The sequence below is a fragment of the Micropterus salmoides genome, unplaced genomic scaffold (genome assembly GCF_014851395.1).
Source record: "Micropterus salmoides isolate LMB-PRFRI ecotype aquatic unplaced genomic scaffold, ASM1485139v1 Ms_hic_scaffold_14, whole genome shotgun sequence".
In the NCBI taxonomy this organism is placed as follows: Eukaryota; Metazoa; Chordata; class Actinopteri; order Centrarchiformes; family Centrarchidae; genus Micropterus; species Micropterus salmoides.
This window is the reverse complement of record NW_024040485.1, coordinates 31026495-31043646: the sequence shown is the minus strand read 5'-3', so window position 1 is coordinate 31043646 and position 17152 is coordinate 31026495. Positions and strand designations below refer to the sequence as shown.

The following is a 17152-nucleotide window of genomic DNA, read 5'->3' as shown; positions in this document are numbered from 1 at the left end:
GCGACGAATAACAAGCGAACAAAGGAGGTGGAGGGATGGACGTAGGTGAGGAGGGGGAAGGCCAGGTAGCTGCAGAGCAGATGGGGGAAGTAAGAACATGTCAGTAAAGAATAAATTCTTAATTACTTTAGTTTAGAATGAGGGACATAGTCTATAAGTCGCACTCGAGTCCGAGTCTCTAACTCGAGTCCCCATCTCTGAGTCACACACATTTATTTATAACGTTACAGCATTTATTTAAATGAAAGGACAACAAACTTTTCAAGACCTTTTTTTAAATGAAATTTAATACTTTAATGCTTTTAATGCCTTATTTTTAGAATATTAAATTGAAGACTTTTTAAATACTTTTATGACTCTGCGGTTACCTTGGTCTAAACAAAATGATTTTACCTTGTAAAGCAAATATTTTTTCCCCTATAGTCTGACGATTTGATGACTGACCATGGTGTTGATCACTTGGTCATCCATGTTACTGTTTGGAAGCTACTGTAGATCCAGACATCTGCTTGATATCTACAGTATTGGATAAAATATTTTGACCCTGTAATCCACGTTATGCTAGGCTTGGACATTGCTGGAAATTGTTCTGAATTCCCCCTCCTTAAAGGGTGAATTATTACCATAATAATTTAATAAGGCATTAGATTTAATTAGCCCTTACCTACAGTACTGGTCCTGCCAAGCTGGACACGCAGTCTGAGTCTCATGTCTAATGACAGGGGTGAATATGGAGATGTTTGTTGTTTCCTTTATTGTGGAATCTCTGTATGAAAGCAGGTTGTGTTTCGGATTATGCTGACTCATGAGTTCAAGAACGCGTACGAGCACACACCTGGTTACAATCTTCAAACTACATTGCTAATGGCTGCTGAAAACTACTTATTGCCGCTTTAATTGATTTTCCTGCACAATTGTGGACATGCAATGAGAAGAGGAAATTTGCAGTGTGAATTTGCATACTGTAAAATAGAAAATGACAAACTGAATAGTTGACTCTTTTCTTTTTCCAAAATAAAAGAAAATAATACACAGACAAAAGAACAGAAAAGCAGAAGTAAAGTACGTACTTGTCAGTAACTGCCCCACGGACTTCAAGTCTGGAACAACGTACGCTTTCCCCTAAAAGAAGATAAATTAAATGATCATGGTCAGTTAACTGGTAATGTATACATTCCAAGTTCACAGAATAAACCATTTACTTCATAAGAAGTTGCAGAAAGTAATAATACTATTCTGGCAACAATGTTTCAGGAGAACAAGCTGTTAACAAATCATTGACATATCATCAAACAAAAAGTTGTTATGAGATATGTGCTATCAGAGAGCTGCTCATTGCATTCAGCAGATACAGAGCAATATTATCATCCCATTGGAGTTGTAAATCCAAAACAATGACTGTGTTGTTATCCCATTAAAACATATTAAAAACTCAGCTCTGGATCTGTCTGGATCTGCGCCATCCTAGTCTACCAATACTTATGTTATTACCACTACATTACATCTCTGTGAAATTTGCATTGCACTGTATAAATGAAAAAGAACCCTTTTACCTGTAAATGTCGTTGTGCAGACATTAACAGAGATGCTCTCCTTGCTTCTTCCAGCTTCACCACAGTCACATCTGACCCTGACAACATATTCTGTCTCTGGCTGAAGCCCTGAAATGATCGCCTTTTCAGCTCTCGACATCATTTGCTTCCATTGGAGATCTTCCTCTTTCACCCCGTTGTCTGTTTTGGCGTACTCCACGATGTAGCTCAAAATCTGGACATCTTGTCCAAGCTCAGCAGGTTTCTCCCAGCTGACTGAGATCTCACTTGAGTTTGGTTCAACCTGAAGTTCTCCAGGAGGGCTGCAAGGTAAGGTTTTAATGGAACCACTGGCTTCATTGGCCGGCCCAACACCTGCTGAGGTCACTGCTCTGCATCTGAACATATACTCTGTGTTAGGACTCAGATGGCTCACTGTGACTTCTCCAGCTTTTGATGCTGTCTCTTGTTGCCATCCATCCTCTCCTCTGACACAGTACTCTACAGAGTAGGAGGTGATGTTCTCTGCTCCAAATCTGGGCGCAGAAATCTTCAGTGTCACACTGTTGTGCTTTATGTCACTTGCTGTTACTGTTTCAGGCTTTGAAGGCGGCTCAAAGTTCTCATTGACAGAAAAGCCGCCTTCATGAAGGTAGATGCTTGAACCTTTCTGTGTCTCATTTGTTAATCCCACTGTCAGGAACTTTATGTTCTTGTTCTCCTTGTTGGCCTCTGCAAAGTCACTGAAGAGCTTTGCTTTATTCCTCATTGCATCTGTTATTTCTTTTGAGGTGAACCATTGTTCCTTCTCTACATCTTGCGGGTCGTCTGGTTCGGGTGTTTGTTTTAAGTAGTTAGATAAAGCTGAGAGGTACGGTTCAGCACTTCCCAGGGAGGTGAAAACAAAACACACAGCATGCTCTGCACTGAGGGTTTCCCTGTACAGGTGTGTTTGAGACGGGATGATCTTGGTGTTTTTCATCTTGTTGGTTAAAGACATTAAGGTGTAGACTTCTCTCTCTTTACAGTCCATCCACTCGTTCAGGTCTTTGCTGTTGAAAGGAGAAGAATGTCTCTTCTTCAGGATCTCTGCGAGCACAGCCTCCTCTTCTCCTCCTCCTCGGATTGATGGAAGTTTCTTTGCCAAGTTTCGTTGGAATCCCAGCTTGAACTCAGAGCACATCTCTTTAAAGCTTTTAATCTTTTTGCCAATCTGTGGGAACTGCTGTGCGGTGGTGGTTCTCATTGTGTCATTGCACCTCATTTCCAGCTCACTGAAGTCCTCCAGGACTCTCTGTGATTCCTGAACTAATCCTATACTTATCTGACGGACCAGTTTTGCAGCAGAAGAATCTAAACTTGTCAGTGGCAACAGCCAGACTTTCATTGGTACAGCCTTTTCTCCGTTGGCTCCCAGTAATCTTGGCAGGCTTTGGTAGACTTCTACTGCATCCTGAAAGGACACAGGACTTTTTTCAAGAGAAAAGTCTCCAAAGAATCTGCAGGAGAATTTCTCAACATTTGCTCGGTCCTTGTCTTCCAGTTTCAGGGAACCTTCACCCTCTATAGCAAGGCAGGGAATCTTCTTGATCATCATCTTCAAGTTCCCCTCAATGTCTTGATGATCTTCCTCTTCAGAAACCTCACGGTCAAAGACAAAGAAGGCTTGTGCCCCATAAAGAATGGCTGTGACTACATGTGTTGCTAATCCTTTATCAAAGACATATGGATGCTTCACATTGCCTCTTCCAAGGTGATCCATCAACAGTTCCTGGAACTTTGTGGTAGCCTTGTACTTCAGAGTTACTTTGGCTTGATTTTTGGAAATCTTACTGTCGTTCAGGTATTTAGCCGATCCATCAACCTCAACCAGTCCACTCAAGAAACTTGCCTTCAGGGAAGCTTCAACGTTTAGTGCTGAAGATTTGTCCTCAATTGATTCAGATGCAACTATCTCAAAGCCTTTATAGTTGTGTGGTCTTTCTCGTATATATTTTATCAGTTTATCATGGTCCCACAGTGTCATTCCTGCAAAAAAAGAAGCAAAAATCAAGTTCATCTTTCAGAAGCCAGACAGGAGAAGATCACCTAGCACACCTGTTGTTTGCAGGGTTGTTTGCAGTGTTGGGCAAGTTACTTCCAAAATGTAACAAATTATAGATTACTAGTTACTATCATTTAAGAGTAATTACAGCATCAAACAAAAGTGAGAAACCCCTCACATTTTTGAAAATATTTGATTATCTCTTTTCTAGTGCTGGGCAATGATTACAATTTTTTATCAAGATTAATTGCATAGTTATGCCCAAAATTAAATAATGAATTCTAAAGTAGTATATTGCGCACTTAATTTGAATGTACTGGTATATACACAATAGCACACAATAACATTCATCCATCGTCAACCGCTTATCCTGCGTACAGGTTTGCGGGAGTGCAATAACGTGGTTTGCAAACACTTTAAACAAATAAGGTGCTTTTTACTGGCAGTAGTCCCCTTTACACAGTACCAATGTGGTCTGATGAGACCAAGATAAACTTGTTTGATTCAGATGGTGTCAAGCGTGTATAGCGGCAACCAGGTGAGGAGCACAAGTGTGTCTTGCCTACAGTCAAGTATGATGGTGGGATTGTCCTGGTTTGGGGCTGCATGAGTGCTACCGGCACTGGGGAGCTACAGTTCACTGAGGGAACCATGAATACCAACATGTACTGTGACATACTGAAGCAGACCAGATCCCCTCCCTTCAGAGACTGGACCACAGGGTATTATTCCAACATGATAACGACCCCAAACACACCTCCAAGACGACCACTGCCTTGCTAAAGAAGCTGAGGGTAACTGTGATGGACTGGCCAAGCATGTCTCCAGACCTGAACCCTAATGAGCATCTGTGGGGAATCCTCAAATGGAAGGTGGAGGAGCGCAAGGTCTTCAACATACACCAGCTCGGTGATGTCGTCATGCAGGAGTGGAAGAGGACTCCAGTGGCAACCTGTGAAACTCTGGTGAACTCCGTGCCCAAGAGGGTTCAGGCAGTGCTGGAAAATAATGGTGGCCACACAAAATATTGACACTTTGGGCCCAATTTGGACATTTTCACTTAGGGGTGTTCTCACTTTTGTTGCCAGCGGTTTAGACATTAATGGTTATACAAGATGTATACTCAAAACTTTACATTGTAGCAAAGTGTCATTTCTTCAGTGTTGTCAAATGAAAAGAAATATTCAAAAATGTGAGGGGTGTACTCACTTTTGAGCGATACTGTAGTTATATTACAATGTTAGTGTCACTGAATTGTAATGTTCTACATTACTATTGCGTTACTTTTACTGCTATTTCATATTTTAACATTTAATTATTCTGATAGTGAGATGTGCCTGCATAGATGTGTTCTAATGATGCAGAGTTTGAATTTGAATTTTGTACTTATTTCAGGAATGTATCATCTCATTTTCGAGGGGTCCTTCAACATTTCCATGTATAGACACAAAAGTTTGGGAAAACACAATACACACACACATATATATACAAAACAATAACTCGCTCACCTGCCCCCACAATTAATATAGCAAACAAATTGAAATACATTGACAAAAAAAAAAAATCCAGTAAAAAATTAATGCGTCGTTTATCAGTATGTCTTATGTAACATACAGGATAAAGTCACATCTCCACAGAGAAATGTCTAATGAAAATCAAGATAAAGAAAGTCATGATTATATTCACACTACTGTATATATTCTACAACCCCAATTCCAATGAAGTTGGGACGTTGTGTAAAACGTAAAAATACAGACATACAACAGAATACAATGATTTGCAAATCCTTTTCAATTGAATACACCACAAAAACAAGATATTTAATGTTCTAACTAATGAACTTTATTGTTTTTTGAATATATTCACTCACTTTAATTTGCTGCCTGCAACACGTTCCAAAAAAGCTGGGACAGGGGAATGTTTACCGCTGTGTTACATCCCCTTTCCTTTTAACACCACCCAATAAGTGTTTTGGAACTGAGGACACTAATTGTTGAAGCTTTGTAGGTGGAATTCTTTCCCTGAAAAAGACATTGCTTTGATGGCAGCATATGTTGCTCCAAAACCTGTACGTACCTTTCAGCATTAATGGTCAATCACAGATGTGCAAGTTCCCCATGCAATGGGCACTAACACCCCCCCCCCCCTAGAATCAGAGAGACTGGCTTTTGAACTTTGCGCTGATAACAATCCGGATGGTCCTTTTCCAATTTCCAAAAACAATTTGAAATGTGGACTCGTCAGACCACAGCACACTTTTCCACTTTGCATCAGTCCATCTCAGATAAGCTCAGGCCCAGAGAAGCTGGCGGCGTTTCTGGGTGTTGTTGATATATGGCTTTCGCTTTGCATGGTAGAGTTTTAACTTCTTGCACTTGTTGATGTAGCAATGAACTGTGACTGACAATGGTTTTCTGAAGTTTTCCTGAGCCCCTGTGGTAATACAGCACATTCTCATCTCAGACAGCGTGACAAAGCGTAAGGATTTTATGCTAAAGGTACCCTTCAGCGTCCGTATAAAACGCCCCCGCAGCAACACAAGGGAAGCTAAACCTACCTGTTAGCACGGCCGATGTGCACAATTGTAGGGTTAGCCGGTCGACATGCATAAAGTCAGTGACTTAGGTTTAGGTACTAACATTTCTGATGGTTGCGGCAAGGTTAGGGGCTTCAGGGGGCTGTCAACACCTTTATCACAAACGTAGCTAGCTAGCATCCGCTCTCAAAACGTCGGTATGACGCCCTGAGATGAGAACCGGCTCGGTAATATCCTTTACACATTGATGGTAAAGCTTAAGTTGTCTGTTTTCTGCTGGACAGGTAATTAACTTTGTTTGTCAGACTTTAGCAATCCAAATGAAAGCTGTTGTTTCAGAGCTTTAGCTATTCGCTGGCCAGAATCACAGAGAGCCGTGTTTCCCCTGTCAGTGGTGTGAAAAATGGATTTATTTAATGGCGCCTACTTATTCTCCAGCCTGTGGTTTGACTTTGCTGGTTACTTAGCGAGACAGTCAGCTGATCATAATGTTAATTGGCAATAAAACCGTAACGTTAGGTTAGAGCATGGAATCATCAGCCAGCTAAACTTTTACAGCACTGGTAGAAAAATATGTAACGTCAGTTGGATTGGTTTATTTTCCAGTGCTGTGCTTTGGCTTGTGGTGTTATGTTAGTTGGATTAATTTCATGTTCTCTCTCTCTCTCTCTCACACATTCGTGAGAATCAGCTGATCGCTAATTGATTTTGCATTTTAATTGTTTCCGCCAAGGAGAGTCGGAAAGCAGCCACTGCGCAAAAACCTTGGTTTGTTTCATTCAGTGCGTCCCGAGTATGTGAAAATCGTCCTGCCTGAAATTGCACTAAGTACTTGGGACAGCACACCTGAAAAACTGCTTTGGAAAACCCCAGCAGAAACAGCTACAGTATGCTGCAATGACCCAGATGCGAAAAAATGCCAGCAGATCGTGCTTCATCCAGCCAGAGGGAACAATCACCGACTGTTCGCAACTTTCTAAATCCTTCCATCTCACAGAGAAAAGAAGTCAGGTTGAAACAAAATTAGCTTTATTGGCATGAATGTTAATACAACAGTATTGCCAACACTAAAGGAAAAGAAAAAAAAAAATTCCATTCATATAGTTCATTGAATAAATAAAATAATTGTATGTCTATATATTGGATATAGAATAAGATCATCTAATATTAGTAATTTCTCTACGTTTTCTTTCATTACAGCTGTATCTCCTCACAACGATAACAACAGCCATCTCTGCAACACTTGGCGGTTTGCACCTTCCTTTCAAACGTATTAAATACAGAGGCTGCTGCACTCACATGAAATTGCTTTTAGGCTTGGTAGCTCACATTGCGTGTAGTAAATAAAGGTATTTGCATGTTACCCTCCCATTACTTTGCATTTACTTTACATGCACAATAAAATTGAAAAGCCCCAAATTGCATATTTATGTTAGTAGATCAGCTTACGTGTTGATTTGCGGGTGATAAAGTTTGCACACGTTTTTACTCACGCAAACCTTTAGTAAATCTGGCCCATAGAGTAAAGCTTATCTAATAGAAGGTAATGGTGAACCATGTGACAGGCCTTTGAGAGATCAATAAAAACAGCACCAATGAAATGACCATTATCAAAAAATTTTAAGAGGAGAGCAGTTGAAGTAGAAAAATTGGATCTTGGAGCCAGAGATAAAATGTTATAATTATTAATGTACTTAGTTAATTGATTAAAAATGTATTTCTCAAATATTTTAGCAACTGCACAAATGATGAACACCAAAAAGTTGTTATTCTGGCAGCTTTGCAAGATCTTTGATCTGCAAGAGAATCAATATGTGAGCTGCAAAACAGCTTCCATCATTTGGTCCTGCACTGCACTTTAATTTTAGGTCACGTTGTGCATAATAGACATAATAGTAGGCATGATTTTTATAAATTAGCAAGAGCCGACGGGCACGGAAGAATAAGAAGACCATGCCAAACCATTGGAGCAAAGAAATTTTGATCTACACATGAAAAATGATGATTGAAGGCATGATCTATGTGCAAAGGATTGGATAAAATGTCATTGTCCTTCCCTATTTGTTTACAGAAGTCACAGAGTTATCTGCGGATCGGGTGGTTTGTCATTAAAATTAACCTTCTGATTAATGGGAGGGGGCGGGGATATTTGAATTTGATGATTATTTGAATCTCCCGACACTGCGACCAGATCGGTCAGGATGAACTGACAGCAGCCTCTCTAATCATGAAAGTAATTTGTTAAAGCGCAAACCTATAAAAATCTATTTACACATGATCCATCAGGGGAGCTACTGTCTTGTTAAGGGGAGCCGAGCTCCCCTGTAGTTTGCACACTGCCTACAATCTCGACCATCGGATTCCCATAACGTAACTTTTACTCATGGATTTGCTCTTCTGCTGCCGAAATATTTCTCTGTGTTGGTGAATTATTAAAAAAAAACAAAAAAAAAACAACACACCTCAATTTTGGGTTAAATGCCTTGTAACATATCGGGGGCCAGTCCGGGATATCATATCCAGGAGTTTTGTTGTTTTTTCCCCCCTAGACTGTGTGATCTTCCTTTTATTTGTGGTGTGCTGTTCGATGCTACCTGTGGACTGCTGTGTTTCTCCCTCCTGGTCAGTATTTTATTTTCCTGAACTCATTACTACACATAAACACAATCCCAGGTTTCTGTTTAAGACTGTGGATCAGCTGGTAAACCCAACCCCTCCTTGTGCCTCAGCTGGAAGTAATGATGACTGAATTGTTTTTCTTATTTTACCAATAAGGTGGTGTCAATCAGAGCCTCTATTACCCCCGTGGCCTCTTACTCAGAGGTTCCTCACCAGCAACAAGAGAGTTTTAACCAGTTTTATCCCATCGACTTGTCTGAGCTTTTAAAAACAGTATCACAAATGAGAGTGTCCTCCAGCCCACTTGATATGATACCTACAAAATTTTTACTGAAAGTAATAGATTCTGTTGGGCTCCATTTGATCTCTGTTTTCAACAGCTCCCTATCTACTGGTTGTGTCCTTGATTATTTTAAAACGGCTTGCGTGAACCCACTTTTAAAGAAACCTGGTTTAGATCCCTCCCTCCCACATAATTTTAGACCAATTTCAAAACTGCCTTTTATTGCAAAGATTCTAGAAAGAATTGTGTCCAAACAGCTGCTCACTGTGCTGGAAAATAACAAATTATTTGAAAAGTTTCAGTCTGGTTTCAGGAAGTACCACAGCACTGAGACTGCCCTGCTTAAAGTCACCAATGACCTTTTAATGTCTGCTGATGAAGGCATGTGCTCAGTCCTGGTACTCCTGGACCTTAGCGCTGCTTTTGACACCATTGATCACAACATCATGTTAGACAGACTGAGGCACTGGGTGGGGATCTCTGGTACTGCCCTAGAATGGTTTTCATCCTACCTGTCAAATAGGAAGTTTTGCGTGTCTGTAAACAACTTTGTCTCCTCGTTCTGTCCAGTTAAATATGGTGTGCCTCAGGGGTCTGTCTTAGGACCCATTTTGTTTTCCTTGTATCTGCTTCCCCTTGGACATATTATCCATAAACATGGCATTTCTTTTCATATTTATGCTGATGACACACAAATATACTTGCCCGTCAGATCCACAGACCCTGGAATGCTGAGTTCACTTAACAACCGCCTTTGTGAAGTTAAAAAATGGATGTCAAATAATTTCCTCCAGCTGAACTCAGACAAAACAGAAATCCTGGTCATCGGGTCCCAGCAGATGGCAAATCAAATACTGCCATCTGCTGGTTCCCTAGTAAATCACATTAAGCCTGTGGCAAAGAACCTTGGTGTTTGGTTTGATAGTAATTTAAATTTCGAGCAGCACACCACAAAGCTTGTTCAATCATGTTTTTATCAACTTAGAAATCTAGAAAAAATTCGATCTATGTTAACTTTTAAGGACACCGAGACCATTTTACATACCTTCATCTCATCACGCCTGGATTATTGCAACAGCCTTTTCACCCGTTTAACCCAAAAATCTATTGATCGACTCCAGACTGTCCAGAACTCAGCTGCCAGGCTTTTAACCAGAACAAAGAAATATGACCACATTACTCCTATTTTAGCTTCATTACACTGGCTCCCAGTATGTTTTAGAATTGACTTTAAAGTTCTATTGATCACTTTTAAAGCTCTTCATGGCCTCTCGCCTTGTTATATTTCTGACCTTTTAGTCCCATACGCACCAGCACGTACCTTGAGATCCTCGGGCAGAGGTCTGTTGTCTGTTCCAGAGTCTCGACTGAAAACTAAAGGGGACAGAGCGTTTGCTGTCAGGGCCCCGAGGCTCTGGAACAGCCTGCCCGAGGAAACCAGGTCGGCTGAGTCAGTGAACTCTTTTAAGTCCCTTCTTAAAACATACTTTTATAGGAGAGCCTTTCCCGATCTTATTTGACTTTATTTTATTGTATTTTACTAATTTTATATTTATCTTAAATGTGTATTTTAGTCTTTTCAATGTTTTCTTGCTTTTATCTTGTATTGTTTTTGTATTATTGTCTTTTGGGTATTATTGTCTTTACACTTGTTAAAGCACTTTGTAACTTGTTTTTGAAAAGTACAAATAAAGATTATCATCATCATGTGAGTATATTGTCTGAGTGCTGTTGACCTGAAATATTATGTGATCTCCCTGGTGAGTTAGGGAGTGTGCGAGCTGAGTAATCTGTCCTTCCACCGATGCACTCATATGATTTTTGCCTTTTTTATTTTCGAGATAACTCTGGGTGGAGACGTGTTTCTCCGGTGGGTGCAAGCATTTCAGTTTAAAGACGCCTCGAGCCCGGCATATCTCAGAAGGTTTCAGTGTTGTTAGGCAGATACCAGGGGGTTTGCTTTAATTGTTGTCAGTGCAGTCGGAGGCTTGCTGGCTGTGCTCATCAGTAGGTGTTTTTGATAAGTTAGATTAGTCAAAGGTGCTCTAGTTATTGGGTACCATTATGGTAATGTCTTCATGATCCTAGCTTGGTATGTTATGCAGCTTTTATCTTGTCATATGAATATGTGAAACTTGACTTTGTGTAGGCTATTTCTCCCTGAGTTTGTTGTTGCCTTAGTTATTGATTACCAGCAAGTTCCATTTTGGTAGTAGTTACTGAAAAGATCCTGTTACTGAAACATACTAAAAACATTACAGTATATACTAAACAAGACATTTTGAAAACTTGAACTTTGCCTTTTGTCTCTTGTCATGGATTGAATGGGCCCCTCTGACAAAACAACTGGCCCCGTCTTGCTCGGTTTGGGACTGTGAGCTGCACTTTATCCGAGCTGCTGTAGTTAAACTGTGTGGATTTGTGTTGAGATCTCTGCCTGTTAAACTTTGTTTTGACTGTAATAGACATTTGTGGCTCTGAACATGTGACTCCTTACCAGGGACGAGTGAGTCGCTGCGGCAGTCGTACAACATCCCGAGGCTGAAGGGCCGGCCGAGCGCCGCCACCTCCTTCGTCCCGCCGGCTTCCGGGTCCATCGCTCAGTCTGAATTGGACAAAATGGACAACAGCTTGATAGTTCACTTCTCTGACTCTTCTGCTGTCCAACCTGTTATTTGTTTGTGATGTTTAAACGATGTGGTATCATGTCCAGCCACTCTGACATTTTCACTCTCATTTTTAATTTGACCATTTCACGTATTTAGATTTGTATAAATTTTACAGGCAAACTTGAAACAATCAACACTGATTTTGCATTTAAAGCAGACATAACGGGTATTTTTTACAATGAAGTGAAAACAGTGTGTTCTCTGGTAGTGAATCATCAGCTTAATCTGCAGCTTCTCTGCTTTACGGAGCTTTGTGACTTTCAGCTCATTGTTTATCTGTAGGGATACAGCTTTGCTGTTCTCATGCATGTGCAGAGGGGGGTGCGATGGGTGCTTGAGCACCTGTTCTTTTGCCCTTTGATGCCCAAAGTACCCTTTTGTTAATGAAACATTTAATGAATACATTTTTTAGTTTGTAAAGGCCTTTTGTGAAAGCCTGCCCAATCAAACTATTAGTAAAATGAATGAATAATAATTCATAAAATAAATGACCCACATCATGACCTTTCACCTGATGACCTCATCAGTGACGAGCCCTCCTGCTCAGACACAGTTAGTGATTCAGCAGCACTGCCTGCTGGACACCTCTGATAACGCCGGTGAGAGGGATTTCCCTCAATGTGCAACAAACAACATCCCAGCCAGCCTGGACCCTCACCAGTTTGCCTTCAGAACCAACAGATCCACAGAGGATGCCATCTCCACACACCTTGAGAAAAACAACACCTACAGCGGCGGCAACAGGGGGCGGCTGTGGCTCAGGAGGTAGAGCGGGTAGCCCGTTAATTGGAGTTCAATCCCCGGCTCCTCCAGGCTGCATGTCCTTGGGCAAGATACTGAACCCCGAATTTCCCCTGGTGGCTGTTCCAGTGTATGAATGCACTTAGGCTCAGTGTTTGAATGTGATGTAGTGTAAAAGAGTGATCGAAAAGACTAGAAAGGCGCTATACAAATACGGAACATTTACATCAGAATGCTTTGTGGATTTCAGCTCAGCAATCAACACAATCCCCCCCATGAAACTGATCAGCAAACTCAGCACTCTGGGTTTAAACACAACACTCAAACAGATCCCAGTCAGTTCGGATTGGTGGACTCACCTCTTCCACTCAACACGGGAGCCCCGCCAGGGCTGTGTGCTCAGCCCCCTCCTGTTCATGCTGTACACCCACGACTGCAGAGCCCAATGGACACTAAAGGACAGTAGCCACCCAGCCACAGCCTGTTCACCCTGCTGCCTTCTGGGAGGAGATACAGAAGTTTCTGGTGCTTCCCCCCAAGCTATCAGACTCTTAAACTCCAAGTCATCCTCAGCACTGCTCTACTGATTATAGTTTATTTCTGTTTACCATTTTTATAATTGAATCTTTATTAACACTATAACTTGTTATATTGTGACAATAAAACCTACCTACCTAACAGCAACTGTTCCCTGTAAGTTATGTCAGCCCGCAGTGTTTCAAAGCAAGCACCTGGGTATTCTCCGTCTTTCTTTTTTTAAACATTTCATGTAGGTTGAAGTTATTTCTGTCGCTGTAGAATGAAGTTTCAACAGTGGAGGCTGGACGCAGATTCACACCACTGAGTTCTAAAAGCAGCAGGAAAAGGCATAGAGCATACTAATGTGTTTCACATATAATGTTACATTTGTGCAGGTAATGCTGGAGTGTAAACTTCACCATATCCAGTGAACATCAGGACAGAGCCGCTAATGTTAGGCTAAACCCTGATAGCATCCAGGACCGGCTTCCACTCAGTGAATTTGTTGTTGAACTGGACTTTCAACGTTCCCTGTAAACCCACAAACTAAGGTTCACTCTGATCTTACCCCACATTAATTATGGTGTGTATTCAGACAAAGAGCTAATTTTTTGGGATTGGTAATTATTTCTGCAACCAAGTCTCCTTAGCTTGAGGTGGAGCTTCTTGTGTTGGTCAGTTAAAAACTTTATGTTCCATCATCTCAGCGTGAAAACAGTACTTTCATTTTGACGTTTTAGTGCCATGAAGAACATATGACAGCCATACTGGCAGGAAACGTTAGTATGAGCAATCTTATCGTGAAGTCACACATCTCACTTAATTTGGTTCTCGAAGTTTCTTCCCTTGAATCCATGAATATTAAACTGATTAAACAGGATTTAGGGTTCAGTTTCAGGGATCCAAACCTGGACTCTGAACAGTGTTTTTACAGAGTACAGAGCCTTTAATAAAACAAGCACATCAAAGACCTAAAGAATGAAAATATGGGAAAATCTGCAGACTTTTATACATGAATGACATGTGACCCTATCATTTAAACCACTAAGTACAAATTAAACAAACCTCAGAAGAGACAGTTCAATATATGAGAGACAATAAAAATCAAAAGGAACAGGAAACAGGTTGAAAAAAAAGCAGCTAAATCATCTTAAGCTGTCACTGTGGTTTATTTCTTACCTATTTTATAGTTTCAGAGTTTACATGTTGTTTTTATCTAGGATTACACATTTCTATCTGTCATAGTATTTTTATGTAAAAAAGTATTTGCTGAGACTGCATGTAGTCTGTGCAGGGCAGTGTACTCACCAGTGTTTGCCAGAGATTCTGATGTTTTGTTGAGGAAAACCTGATGAATGTTTCTTCAGAGAGACAGACTTGTCTCAACAGCAGTCTCTCAGACGGACAGGACTAACAACATTCAACAGAACATAGCTGCTTTTTGAAAATGTCCACAGAATCAGCAGACCATAACACTGTGGGCATTCCAAAGTCTGTGTGCAGTGCTCTGTAAGTAACTGTAAGAATCTTGAACTGGATCAGATATGCGACAGGGAGCCAGATAAGAGATCATTGGTGTCAAACGATGCGGACTGATCAAATATTATGTCTACATTTCACAGGTAGGATTGGGCAGCTGAGGAGATATTATCTTTTGAATAATCATAGGGCACGTTTTTCAGGAGCAACAAACAGAACCTGATCTTATCAGCACTGAGCTGTAAAAATGTTCTGCAGTCCAGTTCCTAATGTGTGTTAAACAAGTCTAGGAGCCTAGATGTTAAATCTGTCCATGATCTTTCCCAAGGGCAGCAGATATAAAGAGAATAACAGGGGCCCCAGAACCGAGCCCTGGGGGACACAAGACAGTGGAGAGAAATCAGACTCGTCACCTGTAGAGACGGGGAAACGTCTGTCAGAGAGATAAAATGGAAACCAGTGGAATGCTGAGCCTGGTATACCCACACAGTCACGAAGCCTCTTTATCAGACATGGGTCTAAATGGACCTTGTGGTGAAATTGTTTTCTCCACCGCTGTCTCCAAGATCAAAATATAACAAACTGACAGTAGCTGCCGTCGTTCAGATCTCAGGCTGTTAAAAATAAAGGTCGCATTTCTTTATTGAGGGAAGCCGATCCTAAACCAGCACAATGGAACAGAATTGAAGAAAAGGGTGTGGCATCACTGTGGTGACTGCTGCTGCTGCTCTGAGAGTTGAGCAAGACACTTAACCCCTAGTTCCTCCAGAAGCGTGCAACCTCTGAAATATCTAGCAGCTGTAAGTCGCTTTGGAGAAAAGCATCAGCTAAAGGAGGAATTATTATTAATGACGTGTGCTTCCAATAACCCTGACATACTGTACCGTCATTTATACCGACTAGGACAGAGCAATCAGAGGTGGGTAGTAAGTGGTTACCAGTAAGTACATAAGTACAAAAAACAGGGTTTTTTTAACAGAACCTCTTATCAACTCTGAAATGAGCTGTCATCCAAGCTGTGTTAGCAGGAGAGCTTTAACCAGTGCCAGATATTAATATGCTGATCAGATGCAAACATTTAGAAAATCAGGCAAATTATTTTGTTCAACTAATTTTACTTAAATCAAAAAACTACAGATTCTGCCACTGGTGTCTGTTTTGGAAGCTGCAGAAATACTTTCACTTTCCATCAATATTGGATTAGAGGATTATTTAGTCTCTGCAGAACAAATGTAGGCTACACACCGTATATAACGTCAGATGATCAGTGGATGTTATCAGAATCCTCTCATTGCGCAGAGCACAGTTTTTTTTGTTTTTTTAATGTAAGGAGACAGTAAATATAGTTGGATAAAACAGTCCTGTTGTGCTTCACATGCGACGCCTATATTCCTCTATATGTAGGCCTATACCCGACCTTATTCAATGAGACGCTCAGTAGTTACTGCCACAATAAATAATTACGCTGTAAAGATTATGTTCACAGATACTTGAGGAATAATCACATTGTATTGGGTGCGTGAGCTGCTGGAGAAAGCGGATCAGACAGATACCAGATACCGCAACAGTTGGAGGCTAGACACCAAGCAACAAAAATCACAGATCATCAACATGCAAAGTGCATTTCCCTGAAGTAACCATGTTACTCAGAGGCTGTTTCTAACCTGATGCACAGTATCAAACATTTTCTATTCCACAAGGAGACTCTAAACTTGGACTAGCCTCTGGCCTGCACACACAAAGCAGAATAGGAAAACTTTGACTCACTGTGATCAGAACACCCTGTTGTTGGCAAACTGGATTTGGTTACCAGGAGATTTGGACCCTTACAACTTCAGATCCCCAAAGTAGGTGACTAACTGACTGAGCTACCGGTGAGGGGATGTTTCCACACACCTCACAGGTTGAGAGAGTGTAACGGACTCCTGAATTGACCATGGGGGTGCTCAACGTCTGATTTTACATAGAACTACCAGTTTTCTCCCAATAAGTTGAAATGTTGATACATTTCAACATATATATTCAAATATTCAATAATATATTCTGTCATCAGTGCTTAAAAAAGGTCCAGTGTGGAATATTTCTGAGGATCTAGCGACAGAAATGCAATATAAGATCCGTAACTATGTTTTCAGTGGTGTGTAAAGACTTTATATATTAAACCTTTGTTTTATTACTTTAGAATGAGACATTTATATCCACATAACCGCAGGTCCCCCCTTCCGTGGACGTCGCCACATTGCATCGTCAGCGCTACAGAACACGTTTCGTCACTACCTTCTTCTTGTGCCATTTCTGGTAGAATTCAGGCAGTGCAGACACTCACTATGTTGAACACGTACATTAGAAGAAGCAGCAGTAATATACTGCAGAGTTTTTCAAAGTAAAAGCTCAGTTCTACTCTAATGAAAGCATTGCACTAAACAAGCTTGTCGCGCTTTTATTTTGTAAGCAAAATCACTAAAGAGGAAGTGATTATGTGAGTAAGTATTTCTTTATATTTTTTGCCGCTATCAAAACACCATAATCTGGCAGCGAGCCAGATATTATTGTTGGCGGGCAGTTTTGGCGAGTGTCCATAATCACAGACAGAATTAACGTGTTTCCCTTGTCAATGTTTGTATAAACATTGATTTAATATGTGGTTTATAATGGACTGTGGTGCAGAAACAGTGTTTCACACTCTTTGCTTACGTTTTCCATGTTATCTGTCGGTGGCCAAGCCACAAT

The 17152-nt window shown here is 40.8% G+C and overlaps 1 protein-coding gene across 1 annotated transcript; it reads right to left on the bottom strand.

The window, feature by feature from the left end:
- Positions 1 to 1006: 1006 nt before the first annotated feature.
- Positions 1007 to 11613, bottom strand: LOC119902688 (cytolytic toxin-alpha-like; the record flags this gene model as incomplete). Its single annotated transcript, XM_038719015.1, has 3 exons — positions 11512 to 11613; positions 1554 to 3560; positions 1007 to 1122 (listed from the first exon to the last, which is right to left on the bottom strand). Coding segments are annotated over exons 1-3 (2223 nt in total), but the record flags the coding sequence as incomplete, so codon positions are not given.
- Positions 11614 to 17152: the final 5539 nt, after the last annotated feature.